The sequence below is a fragment of the Carlito syrichta genome, unplaced genomic scaffold, assembly GCF_000164805.1.
Source record: "Carlito syrichta isolate Samal-C Ts95f unplaced genomic scaffold, Tarsius_syrichta-2.0.1 Scaffold302423, whole genome shotgun sequence".
In the NCBI taxonomy this organism is placed as follows: Eukaryota; Metazoa; Chordata; class Mammalia; order Primates; family Tarsiidae; genus Carlito; species Carlito syrichta.
Window position 1 is genome coordinate 107,896 of NW_007246519.1, and position 19,329 is coordinate 127,224.

General features: G+C 36.9%; 1 protein-coding gene across 1 annotated transcript in view; it reads right to left on the reverse strand.

Annotated features, from left to right (window-relative positions):
• The window catches only part of ALMS1 (ALMS1, centrosome and basal body associated protein), a gene marked incomplete at its 3' end in the record, with an annotated part of 133,449 nt that overhangs the window by 107,658 nt on the left and 6,462 nt on the right, over window positions 1-19,329 (reverse strand). The window contains exon 2 of the mRNA XM_008056627.1: window positions 3,283-3,405. Within this exon, the coding sequence (XP_008054818.1) occupies window positions 3,283-3,405 (123 nt within the window). The remainder of the gene's footprint in view (window positions 1-3,282; window positions 3,406-19,329) is intronic.

Consider the following 19,329-nt stretch of genomic DNA (forward strand, 5'->3'; position numbering starts at 1 on the left):
ACAAAAAAAATCATAGTAAAAATAAATCTACGAAACAAAAAGTTGGTTCTTTGAAAAGATAAACAAGATCGATGGACCCCTAGCCAGACTGACCAAGAAAAAGCCCAAATAAACACAATCAGAAGTGAAAAAGATCAAGTCACAACTGACCCCAAAAGAAATACAAAAGATTAGAGATTACTATGCACACCTGTATGGAAACAAACTTGAAAACCTAGATGAAATGAAGACCTTTCTGATATCACACAACCCTCCAAGATTGAAACAAGAAGAAATGAAGACCCTAAATAGGCCAGTGATGATTAGGAAAACTGACTTCACCATAAGAAAACTACCTACAAAAAAAAAGACCTGGACCAGAAAGCTTTCCAGTGGAATTCTACAAACATACAAGGAGGAGCTGATATCAATCCTATTGAAAATATTCCAAGCAATCAAGAAACACAGAACTCTCCCCAAATCATTTTATGAAGCTAACATCACAACGCTACCAAAACCTGGTAAAGATCCAACAAAGAAAGATTAACTACAGGTCAATATCCTTGGTGAACATAGATGCAAAAATTCTCAATAAGATTCTAGCAAATGAGATCCAACAACACAACTCAAAAATCATCTACCATGACCAAGTTGGTTTCATTCCCAGGACGCAGGAATGGTTCAACATCTAAAAGACCATAAACGTAATTAAATACATGAAAAGATGTAAAAACAAGAACATGATTATATCATGAGACTCAGGAAAAGCTTTCAATAAAAGCCAGCATTCTCTTCTTGATAAAAACCCTTGAACACCTACGCACAGAGAGAACATACTGTAAAATAGTAAGAGCCATCTACAAGAAACGCACAGCCAACATACTGCTAAACAGACAGAAATTGGAAACATTTCCCCCTGAAAACCAGAACAAGATAAGGCTGCCCACTCTCATCCCTCCTGTTCAACATAGTGTTGGAAGTCCTAGACAGAGCAAGCAAACAAGAGAAGGAAATAAAGCATATCCAAATAGGAAAAGAGAAAGTTAAGCTATCCCTCTTTGCTGACAATATGATCTTATACCTTGAAAATGCAAGAAAATTTGGCAAAAACCTACATGCACTGATAAAGGACTCTGGCAAAGTCTCGGTACAAAATCAACATGCAAAAGACAGTCATGGCAGTTTTTCTTTTTTTAAGAAACTTGCCTTTGGCAGGTCTTTCTGCCATTAATATTCCTTTTTTCTTCTCTTCTTCTCACTAATAAACTGTTTTAAAACTTTGGGGGCAAAAAAAGATCACTGCATTGTTATACACCCACAACAAATAAGCAGAGAACCAAATAAAAAGCACAATCCCATTAATAGTAGCCACACAAAAAATAAAATGCCTCAACATCTTCCTAGCCAGAAAAGTGAAAGACCTTTACAACAAAAACTACAAAACACTACTCAAAGAAATCAAAGAAGATACAAACAAATGGAAAAATATTTCCATGCCCATGGGTTGGAAGAATTAACATTGTTAAGATGGCCATACTACCAAAGGCAGTCTACAGATTCAGCGCCAATACCCATTAAATTACCAACATCATTCTTCTCAAATCTGGAAACGACAACACAGAAATTTATATAAAAACATAAAAGACCACGAATAGTCAAAACAATCCTTAGCAAAAAAAATAAAGTGGGAGGTATATCACATTTCCAGACTTAAAACATTGCTATAAGTCTACAATAATCAAAACAGCCTGGTACTGGTACAAGAACAGGCATATAGACCAATGAAACAGGATACAGAGTACAGAAGCAAAACCACAATTTCTCCACCAACTCATTTTCAACAAAGCCTCCACCAACAACCCCCAGAGCAAGGAGAACCTATTCAGTAAATGGTGCTGGGAAAACTGGTTGACCAAATGCAGAAGACTGAAACAGGACCCCTATCACCATACACAAAAACCAACTCTAAATGGATCAAAGACCTAAATGTAAAACCTCAAACTGTAAGAATCTTAGAAAACACAGGAGACACTCTTATGGAAACTGGAACAGGCAAACAATTCCTAATCAAAACCCCAAACAACCCTGCCAAAAGACAGACAAGTGGGACCTCATCAAACTGAAAAGCCTCTGCAAAGCAAGAGACCATCAAGAGAGCTGGGAGACAGCCCATAGAATGGGGGAAAACATTTGCCAACTTTTTCTGGCAAAGGCCTAACATCCAGAATCTATATGGAACTCAAACATGCGGAAAGGAAAAAAACAAACAGCCCTATCAAAAAGTGGTCAAAAGATATGAATAAACACTTCTCAAAAGAAGACATACAGGCAGCCAACAGATACATGAAAAAATGTTCAGCCTCATTAATCATCAAAGAAATGAAAATTAACTGAAGTACCACTACATTGAGATACCACCTAACTCCAGTCAGAATGGTCATCATCAATAACTCAAAAAAAAACAACAGATGCTGGAGAGGATGCAGGGAAAAGGGATGCAAGGAAAAGGGAACAGATGCTGGAGAGGATGTTAGTGGGAGTGTAAACTAATACAACCTCTGTGGAAAACAGTGTGGCAATTCCTAAAAGATCTAAAAATCGACCTAGCAATGCTTCCCTTCTGGGAATACACCCACAGGAACTCAAATCATTCTATAATAAGGATACTTGCAATCGCATGTTTATTGCAGCATTATCCACTATAGCAACATGGAACCAACCGTGCTGCCCATGAAAAGTGGACTGGAATTTTTTTTAATGTGATACATATACATGATGGAATATTACACAGCCATAAAGAAGGACAAAACTATAGACTTCACAGCAACTTAGGTGGATTTAGAGTCTATCATATTCAGTGATCTATCACAGAAAAAACTGATACCACATGTTCTTACTCATAACCGGACCCTGAACATTTATCATAATACTATAAGAAAGAGTTTGGCAGTAGCAGGACGCTGCCAGTGAAAAGGGACACATAACATCAATTAGGGTACAGATCTCAAATCAGGCAAAGTGGAGACAAATGGGAAGCCCAAACTTTACCTGTATGATGACCACTTAACTACCTAATACTGAATTGCACCACCATATCTTTAAAATAAAAAAAGAATACTTTTGAAGGACAGAGTCCTGAGACCTCTCCCCAAAAAATGAACTGCTGTTCTTTGTAACATAAGGTTACAAAGATCTATCAGAAAAATACAAAATTTATTTGCTTATTTTCATTTTTCAGAGCTAAATCAAAATTTCCTATGCTGTTATTCTAAAGAATAATTTGAATAGTTACAGAAGACATACCTGATCATCCCCTGAACCCCACTGAACTGTTGTTTCCAAAGAGTCCACATTAATATCGGAAATTTGTGTTCTACTATTGCCCTGATATAATGCCTGTGGCCATACATGACAGGTCAATGGAACCTGAAAATTAAAAGCAGACTTAACTAGAGTAATAATCAACCACTATGATTGTACAACAATCAAAAAATCCTAATATTTAAGATAATACTTTTCAGTTTATAAAGCACTTTCACATATATAACATTACTTCACAACCACCACACAGCTATTATCCTCACTTAAAAATAAGGAAACAGATACTTAAGGATATCCAGTTAAGACCCAATATACTTTCCAATAAACCACAGCAGTTCTTTAACCTCCTATACCCACAGAGTTAAAAGAAACAAGCAAGTTGTATTTTTAAATCTCGCTGCTGGAAACAGCTAAGAAACTAACCCTAATAACAGGGACCAAAATTAACTCATAGCATGGGAAGTCGGAACAAAAGTCAGGATCATTTTGTGAAGTAAGGAGTTAGAGCAGGACTCTCCCGCTAAGAGAGATGACAATAAAAGCTGTTACCATAGCCCAAAGCTCTAGCAATGCAAATGGACAGATCAGAAGCAATAAAACAAAAGTGACCTGGGTCAAGCCACCCACTGGTTCAGGAACTATTTCTTGAGATTGTTCCCAACATCCCTGCAGAATAAGAATTCAGAATTTCCAATATAAGACTTACTTCTAAAGCAGCAGCCACAAGGGGTAAAGAAGAGACAACAACCAAAACAGCAGGTAGAGAAGGGTGCACATAAAGAGAAAACAAAATTAACACTCTTTCTAAAAATAAAATTACAAACTGTACTTCCAAAGGACTTTAGAATAAGAATATCTCAGATCTTCAAAGAGATAAAGATACAGATTCAAAAAAAAGGAAGATGTCATAAAAGTAAAAGGCAGCCATGAAACAAGATGAATGCTAACAAAAATTTAATAATCCCAAATGTAAAAGTAATGAAAAAGGTTGAGATAAACACTAGATAAAACATAATTAGAGACATAAGTGAGCTATAACTTACAGTCTAATAGAGGCACACAAAGGATTAAATTTAAAAAAAAAAAAAAAAACCATGGAAGAAACCTGAAGAGAAATGGAAGTAATTTAAAGGTCTAAAACAGAAACCTTTTTTAAAAGAAGTTTTAGAATAAAGCACAGCAGAAATGGAAAAGAAGCAATATCTGAAAACTACTAAAGGATCTACACCAGCTAGAATTTTAGGTCAGTGAGTCAGTGCTGCGGGAAAGATGCAAAGAATTGCACAAAGAGTAGGTCAGAAAAAAAGTTTAGAAGATAGATCAGAGAAAAAGGATGAATTCACCTCTCCAAAGATTAGAGAGGGGGCTAGATGCTTAAGGAATGTTTTGCAGTGAACGTTTGAGATTGAAAGCTTTTAAAGCTTTTCTTTTAGTGGGGGCAGGTAAGCACAGGAGCTGTCTCCATGGTGCTTGGATGGTGGTCTGTGTCACATTGGTCACAAAGGGCTGATTCAAAATAGATTAGATCAGCTTGGTCCTTTATGGCTGGAAGACAAATACTTAGAATAAAAGGATAATGAGTAGAAAGCATGCTTGGGAGGGTTGCAAGACAATTTTCAGTAACTTACCTCCAGGAAACTGGTTTTGTTTCTTGTTTAATATGATAGATTGGAGTAAGCTACTGAAATAGCATGACAAAGTTAAACAATGATAAAATGGCTGCCATTCTGACTAAAGTTACTCTATTTTGGCTTTTCACTCTTTCACAGAAGGTAAGAGAATCCAAGAATATTCAGACCAGTTTTATCAATTTCTGTGGTCTGGTAAAAGGCAGAGCAACTAATCTGCTACAAATTGCCAAAGGTCTAGAAACAAACTTAATAAAATCAACAAGAACTCTTTTATATGCAAAATTGAGCTCAAAAGAATTTTTTTAAATCATTAGGGCTAAATAACAAATAAAAAACTAAAGAAGCAGTAGTTAAGTAATCACAAACTAATAGTTTAGAGAAAAGATTGTCAGACCAAATTTTAAAAGCTATAAGTTATTTGTAAGCTACATGTTATAACAAATACACTTAGGTAATAAAAAAGCAAAGTTTAAAAATAAAAGTATAAAAAATATGCCAGGAAAATACTAAAGTATATTATCTACCTACCTACACACACATGCACATATGCGTGCACATGCACGTGCGCGCGCACACACACACACACACACACACACACACACACACACACACACACACAACTGTTTCACATCTCAGGTTACCCAGTGGATCTTTTTCACCTATTCTTGACTCAAAACTACCTATTTTACTTTTGAAAATCTTCCCCTTTTTTGAATGGATGTGATTCCTTTTTTTCTTTTATCTCTCTTGCACCAAATTAATGTTAGACCAGGGTTTCTCAACATCGGCACTATTGACATGTGAGGCCAGATAATACTTTGTTGTGAGAGGTTGTCCTGTGCACTGTAGGATGTTTAACACCATCCCTGGTGTTCCAGTAGCATCCCAGAACCCCACAGGAGTGACAATGAAAAATGTCACTAAGATATAGCCAAATATCTCTGGGGGTCAAAATGGCTGCAGGTAAGAACCACTGTGTATTGCAAACCAAATACTGAGAAGAAAATAAAAACGTCTATGAGGAATAAAGAATAATAAATACATAATGACAAAATTATTACTTTACTTGGAAGATATAACAATTTTAATTTGCATATACCTAATTTTAAATATTTTCGAGGCTATCTTATTATAAAACTATAAGAGCCGGGCACAGTAGCTCATGTCTATAATCCCAGCACTTTGGGAGGCATAGATGAGATGATTGCCCGAGCCCCAGGGTTTGAAACCAGCCTGGGCAACTTGGCAAGACCTCGTCTCTACAATAAAAAAATTAAAAATAAAAAAATAAACCGGGTATAGTGGCACACACCTATAGTCTCAGCTGAAGACTGAGGTGGAAGGATCACCTGAGCCCAGAAGGTCAAGGCTGCAGTGGCTGTGAACATGCCACTGCACTCTAGCCTGGGCAACAGAGTGAGACTCTGACTTAAAAAAAAAAAAAGTAACGAAAGAAACTTTTCTTTATAAATTACTCAGTCTCAGGTACTCTTTTACAAGCAACAGAAAATGAAATAAGACACTATGTTAATGGGTAAATATTATACAAACATGTAACTATGTCATCAGTAAAATAAAGTGGGAGGTCAGAGCTGTAAGGACTAGTTTTTGTAAACATTTGAAGTTATTACCAGTTTAAACAGACTGTTATCCTCCTAGGAAGTTTTATGACATTCCCAAGGTAAATAAGCAAAGAAAATAGCTACAGAATATATGCAAAAGGAAATGAGAAGAGAATCAAAACATGTCCCTAACAAAACAAAAATCATCTAAACATAAAGGTAGAAGGGAAGGAAATTAGAACAAGTTATGAAAGAATGAAGAAATTACCAACACACACATACAATTAAAAAACAGGACCCAACCAACTATATGCTGTTTAAAAGACACTCATTTTGGAACTAAGAACACACATAGGCCGAAAACAAAGGATGTAAAATAATTTCCCATGCAAGGGGTATCCAAAAGAGAACAGGAGTGGCTATACTAATATCAGACAAACACATTTTGAAACAAAAAACTGCTACCATAGACAAAAAAGCACATTATACAATGATGAAAGGGTCAATTCGCCAATAAGATATAACAATTATAAGTCTATATGCCAAAAATTAGAGCTCCTAAATATATAAAGCAAACATTGACAGAACTGAAGGGAACTCTACAAAAATCATGAGAGACTTCAAGAACCAACTTACTTTTTTTGTTTGTTTTAATTCAATATTTCCTTATTTATTTAATGTTTTATATTTTATTTTAAAGATGTGTGGTACAATTCAGGATTAGGTATACAAGTGAACATTGTACAGGTAAAGTTTGGGCCCCCCCTTTGGTTCCTACTTTGCCTGGCTTGAGATCAGGTACCCTTATTGATGTTGTATACCCCACCCACCCACCCCGGCAGTATCCCACTACTGCCACTCTTTTTCTTATAGTATAATGGTAAACATTCAGGGTCTGCTTATGAGTGAGAACATGTGGTACTCTTCTTTGTTTCTGTGATAGATCACTGAGTATGATAGTCTCTAAATCCATCCAAGTTGCTGCAAAGTCCATATGTTTGTCCATCTTTATGGCTGCATAATGTTCCATCGTGCATATGTACATTTTTTTAATCCAGTCCAGTTTTGATGGGCAGCATGGTTGGTTCCATATTATGACTACATAATGTCCCATTGTGCATATGTACATTTTTTTAATCCAGTTCAGTTTTGATCGGCAGCATGACTGGTTCCATGTTTGTGCTATTTTGAATAGTGCTGCAATAAACATGCATGTGCAGATAACTTTTTTGTACAATGACTTGAGTTCTTCCAGGCATATTCCCAATAGGGAGATTGCTGGGTCATATACAAGGTCAATTTCTATTCTTTTTGAAATCACCACACTGCTTTTCATAGAGGTTGAACTAGTTTGCATTCCCATCAACAGTGTAGCATTCCCTCTTCTCCACATCCTCTCCAGCATGTTGTCTGTTTTTATTAATGATGGCAATTCTTTTTTGTTAAGCCGGGCTCGGTGGCTCAGCCTGAAATCCCGTGCCTTGGGAGGCTGAGGTGAGTGGATTGCCTAAGCCTGCGGGTTCGAGACCCGCCTGGGCAACTTGGTGAGACCTCATCTCTACAATAAATCAAAAATTAGCCAGGTGTGGTAGCGCGCACCTGTAGCTCCAGCTACTTGGAAGGCTGAGGCAGAAGGATCGCCAGAGCCCAGCAGGTCAAGGCTGCGGTGGCCGGGAGCGGCCACTGCACTCCAGTCTGGGTGATAGAGTGAGACTCCAACTCAAAAAAAAAAAAAAGAACTTCCAATAATGTATAGAACAATGAGACAGAAGATCAATAATGAAACAAAGGACTTGAACAACACTACAGACCAACTGGACCCAACACATACATACAGAAGACTCCATCCAACAATAGCAGAACACATATTCTTCTCAAGTACACATGGGACATTCCCTAGCAAACACCATGCTAGGCCACAAACTAAGGCTTAAATATCTTTTCTGATCACAATGGAATAAAACTAGAAGGGAAGAGCAGAAAGAAAACTGGAAAATTTTTTTAAAGTGTAGAAATTAAACAAAACACTGTTTAAAAAAATAAATGGGTCAAAGAAGAAGTAACAAAAAAAATGAGAAAATATCTTGAGACAAATAAAAATGAAAATATAATATACCTAAACTTATAGAATGCAGCAAAATCAGAGCTAAGAAGACAATTTATAGTAGTAAATGCCTCCATTTTTCAAATCAGAAACCTAACATTACACCTTGAAGAACAAGAAAAAGAAAAAACTAAGCTCAAAGTGATCATAAAAAGAAAATTTAAAAGATTATAACAGAGATTAACAAAACAGAGTAGAAAAACAGCAGGAAAAAAATGAAAGCTAGTTCTTTGAAAATATCAACAAAATTGACAAACTTAGCTAGACAAACATGGGAAATGAAAGCGGGAACATGACAATCAATGTCATAGAAATAAAAAGGATTTTAAGAGAATACTGTGAACAATTGTACTCCAACAAATTGGATAACCTAGAAAAAACACGGCCGGGCGCGGTGGCTCAAGCCTTTAATCTCAGCACTCTGGGGGGCCAAGGTGAGAGGATTGCCTGAACCCACAGGTTCAAGACCAGCCTGAGCAACATGATGAGACCTCATCTCTACAAAGTATATAAAAAAAAAATTAGCCAGGCGTGGCAGCACACACCTGTAGTTCCAGCTACTTGGAAGGCTGAAGCAGACGGATCGCCAGAGCCCAGCAGGTTGACACTGGGGTGGCCAGGAGCATGCTACTGCACTCCGACCTGGGCAACCACAGCCCGGGCAATGGAGTGAGACTCTGACCCTCCCTCCCAAAAAAGGGCAATTCTCTTGGGTCCCCTCCTGCTCTGGGAGCTTTTCTATCCTCTAATAAATCCTGCTTTCTTAAAATGTGTGTGTGTGTGTGTGTGTGTGTGTGTGTGTACATATTTATATATTATATATATGTAAAACAGATAAATTTCTAGAAATACACAGCCTATCAAGACTGAATCATGAAAATATAAGAAACCTAAACAGATCAAAACCAAGGAAATTGAATCAATAATCTAAAACTTCCAAACAACAACAATAAAAAGTCCAGAACCAGACAGCTTCACTAGAGAATTCTACCAAACATTTAAAAAGAAACTAACGCCAATTCTCCTGAAACACTCCCAAAAAATTGAAAAAGGAAGAACACTTCCAAATCATTTTATGAGGCCAACATTACCCTGATGCCAAAGCCAGACAAAGACACAACAAAAAAACTACAAACCAATATTCATGATGAATATTGATATAAAATTCCTCAACAAAATATCAGCAAACAGAATTCAACAGTACATTAAAAGAATTATACACCATGACCAAGAGGATTTATCCTTGGAATACAAGAATGGTTCAACATACAAAAATCAATCAATGTAATACACAGTAACACACAAAAACATATGACCATATTAATTGAAACAGAAAAAGCACTTGACAAAGCTTAACCTTTTGCATTCAGATGTCCCCTCTTTGGGGACATTATAAATCTAGCAAACCTCTCGGATGTCCTCTCTGAAGGGACATAAAGAGATTGCTGGTGATTATACAGGACAACTTTATACAACTGCAAATTTTTCAAAAATGACTGTTTCCTTAAAGTTTTCCATTCAAATTGCACAAAAAAGCAAATAATGAGATGGAATATCCACTGAGATACACGTAAAAAAAAATCAGCTGGCATTACGTAAAAAGAGAATGTCCTTCCATATCATCTTTGAACAACAGACTAGAAAATAAATTACATATTATTAATGTAGGAGAAATAAAACGAGACTGCATTGTCTGCTCAAACAGAAAAACACAATGTGGAAGACATCAAATAAGTTACTATCACACAATATGTATCAATGAGTCTGCAAGGCATGTCAGTGACTGTTTCACATGTTGCCACACATAAGAAAAATATGATATAAAATTTTGATTTTTTGTCATAAATAAGTTCCTCAATGTCCAAAATTCCATTATAAGCCAAATATCATTACTACTTGGAGGTAATAAAACAATTATTACCAATTGTTTGAATAAAACAATTGGTTCCAATGCTACTCTACTTCACTATTTCATAAAAACCTGCGGTCGAGTTGCTGATAGGTGATTTATGAGACATTTCCAAGTGCAAAGGGTTTACACCCTTTCCTGATTTAAAAAAAAAAAACTCAAAAAATAGGAACAGAAGAAAACTACCTTGACATAATAAAGGCTATATGTGAAAAGCCCACAGCTCATATTATACTCAATCATGAAAGACTAAAAGTTTTTCCTCTAAGGAACAAGGCAAAGATGCTCTTTCTCACCATTTCTATTCAACAAAATATTGAAAGTCCTTCTTAAGGCAAGAGAAAAAAGGGCATACAAATTGAAAGAACAAAGTAAAATTACCTCTGTTCACAGATAACATGATTCTATATGCAGACTCCACAAATAGAAACTATCAGAACTAATTAATGAATTCAGTAAAGTTGCAGAGTACAGAATAAATACACAAAAGTCAGCTGCATTTCTGTACACAAAATTCCTACCCAGAAAAGAAATCAAGAAAACAATCATACTTATAATAGCATCAAAAATAAATAAAATACTTAGGAACTGACAAAATGACCCCTGGATAACAAAATTGCAGAACACAGGTTAATATGCAAAAGTCAAGCAATTTCCTACATACCAGCAATGAACAAGCAAAATTTGAAATTAAAAGGACAATACCATTTACATTAACAACCCAAGAAATGAAATACCTAAATATAAATCTAACTTAATATATACAAGATGTATATGAGGAAAACCATAAAACTGATGAAATTAAATAAATAAATAAGGAGATACTTCAAGTTCATGAAATAATATTGTCAAGATGTCAGTTCTTCCTAACTTGGTCTATAAGATCAATATAATCCAATAAAAGTCCTAGCAATTTTATGTGAATATCAATGAATTAGTTATAAAGTTTATATCCAGAGGCAAAAGACACGGAATAGCCAACACATTATTGAAGGAAAAGAGCAAAGTTGGAGAACTGACACTACCTAACCTCAAGGTTTGTTACAGAGCCACAGTAATCAAGACAGAACGGTATAAACGAAAGAACAGAATAGGGTGTCCAGAAACAGACTCAGATAAAGTTAGTCAATTGATCTTTGACAAAGGAACAAAGGCAATAAAATGGATAAAATCATTCTCAACAACTGGTGCTGGAAGACTGGATATCCACATGCAAAAAAAATGAATTTAGACACAGACCTTATCCTTCACAAAAAATTAACTCAAAACAGATCACAGATGTAATGGAAAATGGAAAAGTATAAAATTCCTAGAAGATAACATAGGAAAAAATCTGGATGTCAGTGGGTTTGGTGATGACTTTTTGGATACAGTATCAAAGGCATGATTCATGAAAGAAACAACTGATAAGCTGGGCTTAATTTAAAACCTCTGCTTTGTAAAAAAACAAACATTGTCAAAAGAAGAAAACGATAAGATACAGACTGGAAGAAAATATTTGCAAAAGATACACCTCTGGTTCAGGATGTTAACAGTAGGAGAGGATTTGGAATAGGGTAGCAGAGTTAGGAACTCTCTGTACTGTCCACTCTATTTTGCTGTAAACCTAAAACTGCTTTAAAAGATAAAATCTGTTTAAAAGAGTTCAGAGGAAATGCAGAAACAATACTAATATATACAAATCAGGTGTTTTTTATACACCTGAAATGAATAAGCCAAAAATGAAATTAAGAAAAATAATTCCACTTATGATAATTTTAAAAGAATAAAAAATACTTAGAATGACATAAGAAAAAAAGTACAATTCTCAAAACTACAAAACATTATTGAACAAATTTAAAGATTTGTCCATGCCTGTAGATGGAGAAAAAATAAATATCAAATTTTTAAAAAGAAGGTCTAATTACAATCATGTGTTGCATAATAACATTTCTATCAACCACAGACCACATATATGATGGTAGTCCCGTAAGATTATAATGCTGCATTTTTACTGTGTCTTTTTTGTTTAGAAATACACATACTTCCCACTGTAAATTACTGTATAGTATTCAGCACAGTAACATGCTGTACAGGTTTGTAGCTTAGAAGCAATAGGCTAGACTATATATCCTAGGGGTGTAAGTAGGCTATACCATCCAGGTTTGTGTTAAGTACATTCTATGATGTCTACACAATGATGACACAGTCTAACAACACATTTTTCAGAATGTATCCACATTATTATGCAACACATAACTATAAATGTTCATGGGTCAGATGATTTAATATTAACATGACAATACTAACAAATTGATCTACAATTCATCAAAATAACAATTGACTTCTTTGTAAAAACTGAAAAGCTGATCTTAAAATTCACATGGAATTGCAAGAGGCTCCAGAATAGCCAAAATATCTTGAAAATGAAAAAGCTGAAGAACTCATGCTTCTCCAATTCAAAACTTATTACAAAGCAGTAGTAATCAAAAGCGTGTCATGTGGCATAAGGTGCGCATATATATCAACACAATAAAATCGAGATTCCAGAAATAAATCCATATATCTATAATCAACTGATTTTCAACAAGGGTGCTAAAACCAATCAATGGGGAGAAATAGTCTCTTTAACAAACGGTGCTACAGAAAGACAAATACCACACATTCTCACTTACAAGTGAGAGCTAAATATTCTGTACCCATGGAAGTGGAGTATGGAATGATAAACAATGGAGACTCTGGAGGGTGGCAGGAGTGGGAGGGAATTGGATGATGAGAAATTACTTAATGGATACAATATACGTCACCCAGGTGATGGATACACAAAAAGCCCCAACTTGACCACTATGCAATATGTCAATGTAACAAAATACACTTGTACCCCATAAATATGCACAAATAAAAAAACAATATTTTAAAAAATGAAATAAGCCAGGCATGGTGGTGTGTGCCTGTAGTTCCAGCTACTCAGGAGGCTAAGGCAGAAGGATCGCCTGGGCCCAGTAGGTGAGCAAAAAGATCTGAATTGATGACCTCAAAGAAGATACACAAATGGCCAATAAGCACATAAAAAGATGCTCAACATCATTAGCCATAAAGGAAATACAAAATAAAACGACAATGAGATACCACTTCACCCTCACTGGAATGGCTATAACTAAACAGGCAGGCACTAACAAGTGCTGGTAAAGATATGGAGAAATTGGAACACCCATACACTGCTTATAGGAATGTAAAACAGAGCAGCTTCTTTGGAAAACAATTTGGCAAGTCCTTAAAAGGTTAAATATAGAATTGCCGTATGTCCCAGCAATTCTACTCCTAGATATATGAATCCATAGCACCACACAAAAACTTGTACATAAATGTTTATAGCAGTATTATTCATAATAGCCTAAAGATAGGAAAAAACCCAAATGTCCATCAGACTGATGAATGGATATACAAAATACCACGTATCCATAAAATATTACTCAGTCATAAAAAGTAATGAAGTATGATTCATGTAACATGACAGGTGAATCCTAAAAACATTAAGCCAAATAAAAGAAGCCAGTCACCAAAAAAACCCACATAATATGATTCCATTCATATAAAATGTCCAGAATAGGTAAATCTACAGAGACAGAAAGTAGATCAATAATTGTGTAGGGAAAAAATAATAATAATTGTGTAGGGGAACAGAAGACAGAGGGATATTAGCTAAAGTGAACAGGGTTTCTTTTAGAAGTGATGAAAACTCCTGCAATACCAGCACTTTGGGAGGCTGAGGTGAGTAGACTGCCCAAGCCTGCAGGTTCGAGATCCGCCTGGGCAACTTGGTGAGACCTCATCTCTACAATAAATCATAAATTAGCCGGGTACGGTAGCGTGCGCCTGTAGTTCCGGCTACTTGGAAGGCTGAGGCGGAAGGATCGACGGAGCCCAACAAGTCAAGTGCGGTGGCCGGGAGTGTGCTGCTGCACTCCAGTCTGGGCCACAGAGTGAGACTCCAACTCTAAAAAAAAGAAGTGATGAAAATGTTCTAAAATTGACTGTAATGATGATGGTACATATCTATGAATATACTGAAAACTATTAAATGGTACACTTTAAGGGCGAACTGCATGGTATGTGAATATCTCAATAAAATTATTAAAATGTTTTAAGTAAATCATTAAGCATTCAACATAATAAATAAGTAAAAAAAAATAAAAGCAAACCTAAGGAGATAGTAATAGACTAAAAGTGAAATAATTGAATTTAAAAAATGAAAAGCAATAGAATTAAACTTAAATCAAGAGTTGTCTCCTTGAATGAAAAAAAAAACCCTTAGAGAGAAAAATAAAACATAATTACACAAAATTAGGAATGAGAAATTATAACAACCACAGATGCAATCGAAAAATAAAGAATAACATATAGCACTCCTTAATTATATAAGTAGTAACGATTTTCGCTGGGCTTGGTGGCTCAGCCTGTAATCCCGCGCTTTGGGAGGCCGAGGTGAATGAATTGCCTGAGCCCGTGGGTTCGAGACCCACCTGGGCAACTTGGCGAGACCTAATCTCTACAATAAATCAAAAACTAGCCAGGCGTGGTAGCACACGCCTGTAGTTCCAGCTACTCAGAAGGCCGAGGCGGAAGGATCGCCGGAGCCCGGCCGTGAGTGGCCACTGCACTCCAGTCTGAGTGACAGAGTGAGAGTCCAACTCAAAAATAAAAATAAAAATAAATAATAAAATAAAATGATTTTCTAGGAAAATCAAAAACTGTCAAAATTAACCCAAGAAAAGAGTATATATAGTAAAAGGAATCCAGAAGCACAGTCATTTCACAGGCCATATTTTTCAAACATGCAAGAAAAATTTCTATGTACTTAGACTGTTCCAGAAAAATTAAAATAATCCTAGTACATTTTATAAAAATGATATAGTACTGAAGCCAAATTTGACAAAGTCAAGAAACTAAAAACAAAAAAAACCTTAAAACCATTATCATTTATAAAATATTTGCAAATAAAATACAGCAGTTCCTTAAGAGAAAAACACATTATGACTAAATAGTTTTTATCATAGGAACACAAGATTAATACTAAGAATAAATGTGAATGAATAGCACAGAAAGAATTATGAACTGTGCAGTGTAAATAAATTCAGAGATGCAGAGCAGGAAGGTGAAAGGGTTCACGCCTGTGTTCTCTCCTTCTGTGAAAATGATAACCTGCTAACTGGGGGATGCTGAACATTGGGTGGGCTAGAGGGTAGAGAAGATGAGGAAACAAGCTGAGAGAGGAAAGCTAAAATGATTTCCAAGCACTGTTGATGATCCAGTTAAAAGTTGGAGACCAAGAATTTCTAGAGATGCCAACTCACAGAACTGAACTATCTTTCCCCCAGCTCAGCTCAAAAATGTAGATTGAAGAATTACAAGGAAAGGTGTTTGAATGGACTACTGTAAGATCAGCATAAAAACAACACAGTGAAGGCTCTGAATCACTCACTACCCTGAACTCTTAAAAAGACTTGGTCATATCTTGCTTCAAATTTAAACAGTTCCAGTGGCTTAACTCAGTCTCAATAACAGGACTACAAACTTAATCACTGCTTTATATGTCACCACTAGAACACCCTTATTATCTAGTGAGCAACACAAGAAAATAAATCGAATACTACAATTTTGTCACTTAACTTGAGAGTAGATTGGATTAAATTAATGTTTCTGGCTGGGCACAGTAGCTAAGACCTGTAATCCCAGCGCTTTGTAGGCTGAGGCAGGAAAATCGCTTGAGGCAAGGAGTTCAGGATCATCCTGACAACACAGCCAAACCCTATCTCTCAAAAAAGTTGAAAAAATTAGCTGGGTGTGGTGGTGTGCACACATAGTCCCAACTATTCAGAAGGCTGAAACAGGAGGATCTTTTCAGACAAGGAGTTCAAGCTGCAGGGAACTATGACTATGCCAATGCACTCCAAACTGAGCAACAGAGCAAGATCCTGTCTCTTATTAAAAAAAAAAAGAAGAAAGAAAAGAAATTAATGATTCTTATTATTTGATCTCATCTTCTGAATACATTGCATTAAATATACACAACAGTCAGGCACAGTGGCTCATGCCTGTAATCCACAATACTTTAGGAGGCAGAAGCAAGAGCCCAGGGGTTTGAGACCAGCCTGGACAATTTGGCAAGACTTCGTCTCTACAATAAAACAAAAACTTAGCTGGGTGTTGTGGCGTACACCTGTAGTCCCAGCTACTTGGAAGGCTGAGGCAGAAGGATCACCTGAACCCAGCAGGTCGAGGATGCGGTAGCCATGATCGTACAACTGCACTTGAGCCCGAATCCGAATTAAAAAAAAAAAAAGACTACACAATAACACATCTTTTAAAAATTTCATAATTCATAAATTTCTAGCAAGAAACATATTAAGACAGGTGCAGTGGCTCATGCTAGAATCCCAGCACTTTGGAAGGCCCAGGCAAGAGGACTGCTTAAGTCCAGGAGTTCAAGACCAGCCTGGGCAACATAGCGAGACCTCATCTCTACAAAATATAAAAAAAATAAGCTGAGCATGGTGATGTGCACCTATAGTCCCGGCTACTTGGGAGGCTGAGGCAGAAGGATTGCCTAAGCCCAGGAGGTCAAGGCTATGATAAGTCATGATCGTGCCACTGCACTTCAGTCTCGGCAACAGAGTGAGACCCCAGATTCAAATATATATATACACACACACATTTTAAACATTCTCCCCTTTAAGCACTTTCCAACCTATGCCAATAAGTTTTAATATCAGTCAATAAGTTTTAATGTCAGTGAACTAAAGGGAAAACTATCTTAACACTCATATCATCTTAAAACTACCTTAGTACAAAATCCAACCTATACATTCTATAAATTATCTGAGGTAAACAAGAAAATATCTGATTTCTCTGCCCCCTCCCAAAAAAAAAAAAAAAACCTCTGGGGAGAAAAAACAGTCTGGGTTCTAAAAGGCAAGATTTTACTTTACACAAAGATAGGTCACTGTTAAACAGGATAATGATTTTCTCATGCTGGTTGTAATAAGAGTTTAAGTGGGTTCGTTTAAAAATTCCTCCTCTAGGCTTGAAGATATAAATGTAAATGTTAATAGTTATTAAAACAAGAAATCAGAGGACCTAGTCCACAGGTATGGCTTTAACTAGTCTCTATGTAATAGATGACTTACAACTTGAAATCTCCAGGCCAGACTTCTTCTCCAGTCTTGAAAACCAAACTCGTAATCTTAACATCCACTGAACCAATTCCACAGCCGGTCTTATCTCAATATTAACACAACCATTCAGTCAATAACTAAACATGTGAACACCTCCCCTTCCACATCCAGTCTTTGTTTATTTTAACTCAGTTTTTAAAAAGGAACAATCCATTAAGTTCGATGATTTTGCTTCTTAAATACCTCTCAAACCAGCCCACTTTTCCCTGTATCCACCAACACCTCCCTATTCCAAAATGCTGCAACGGCCTCCTAATTTGTATCCCTGACCTATGACTGCTGCTTCCCAGCCCACCTGCTGTCACAGCTGTTCTCCACTCTGCTACACAGTGAATGTTCTGAAACACAAATCTTATCGTATACACCCTTGTTTAAAACATGTTCACTGACTTCCCAAAGCTCCAGGGATTAAGCCCCTAAATCCCTGGCATGACACACAAAGCCTTGCAGTCTGTGCTCAAACATGTTACATGGGCCTTTAATAGCATAACCTCCTCAAGAAAGCTTTCCCCAGTTTCACTGACAAGGCCAGATTTCCTTACTTTATGCTTTCATAGCATGTTAGCACATACCCGTTTTACTTTATTTATGTGATAATCTGAATTTTGACTGCCTTCCTGTCTAGACCATGAGCACAAGGAGGGCAGGGACCAAAACTATTCGGGTTCACTAAGGTTTCCTTAGCATCCAATGTGTGACACATGGTGAATGCTTAATAATATATGCTCAATTAATTAAATGTCCACTGAAATATTTACTAGGTAAAACAACAACCACTGCTCCTTAGTGATCCACATAGCATACAGTAACACTGTGATGATGAAACTGTTCTATATCTGCACTGTCCAGTATGATAGCCACTAGTCAAACGTGGCTACTGAGCACTTGAAAAGTGATTAGAACAGAGGCACTGAATTTTTAGTTTCATCTATATTTAACTAATTAAGATGTAAAGAGCCATATGAGGCATTGGCTACTGTATTTAACAGTGTAGGTCTTGCTCCTTGAAAAGCCTGTTTGTTTTGGGGGGTCTTTTTAGTTTGTTTTTTTAAAGCAGTAAATTAAATGCAGTTCTTTTCAAAATGATCTTCGCGGGTCAACCATAAAATTGGCTCTTTCTTCACTGTGTCTTACCTATGCTTTCTAGTTTTCCAGACTGACTGGAGCTGCAGCACAAGCCTCTTGCAGTCCAAGTCCCTCCAAGCTGGGGACCCCATTACTGCTACAAACGAGGGACCGGGGAGTCTCTCAAGGCTAATCGACCGTGCAGTGTACTTCCTCCACACTCTTCCCTCAAGGGGAGTCCTGCACGTCAGTCACGCTAGTCTGCTGATTGTTCCCCCAACAAGATACTCCCTGGGCAACCACGCCCCCCGTTGCTACCCCGCCCTTTCCCTTCCCCCCCCCATAAGCTTCTCTTAACCACACACGCGGGGAATACTGGCTTTCCCGAACATCTGTGGTGGCTGCAAAGGTGCGGGACCCACCGAGGGGCAGGAAAAGAGAAGTCGTTGCCAGAAAGCTCAGGAGTTGCCCCCTCCAAGTCTTCAAGGGCGCGCTTTTTATCTGTCGGCGGGGGGACCCGCGACCGGGGCCCACCCGGCACCCC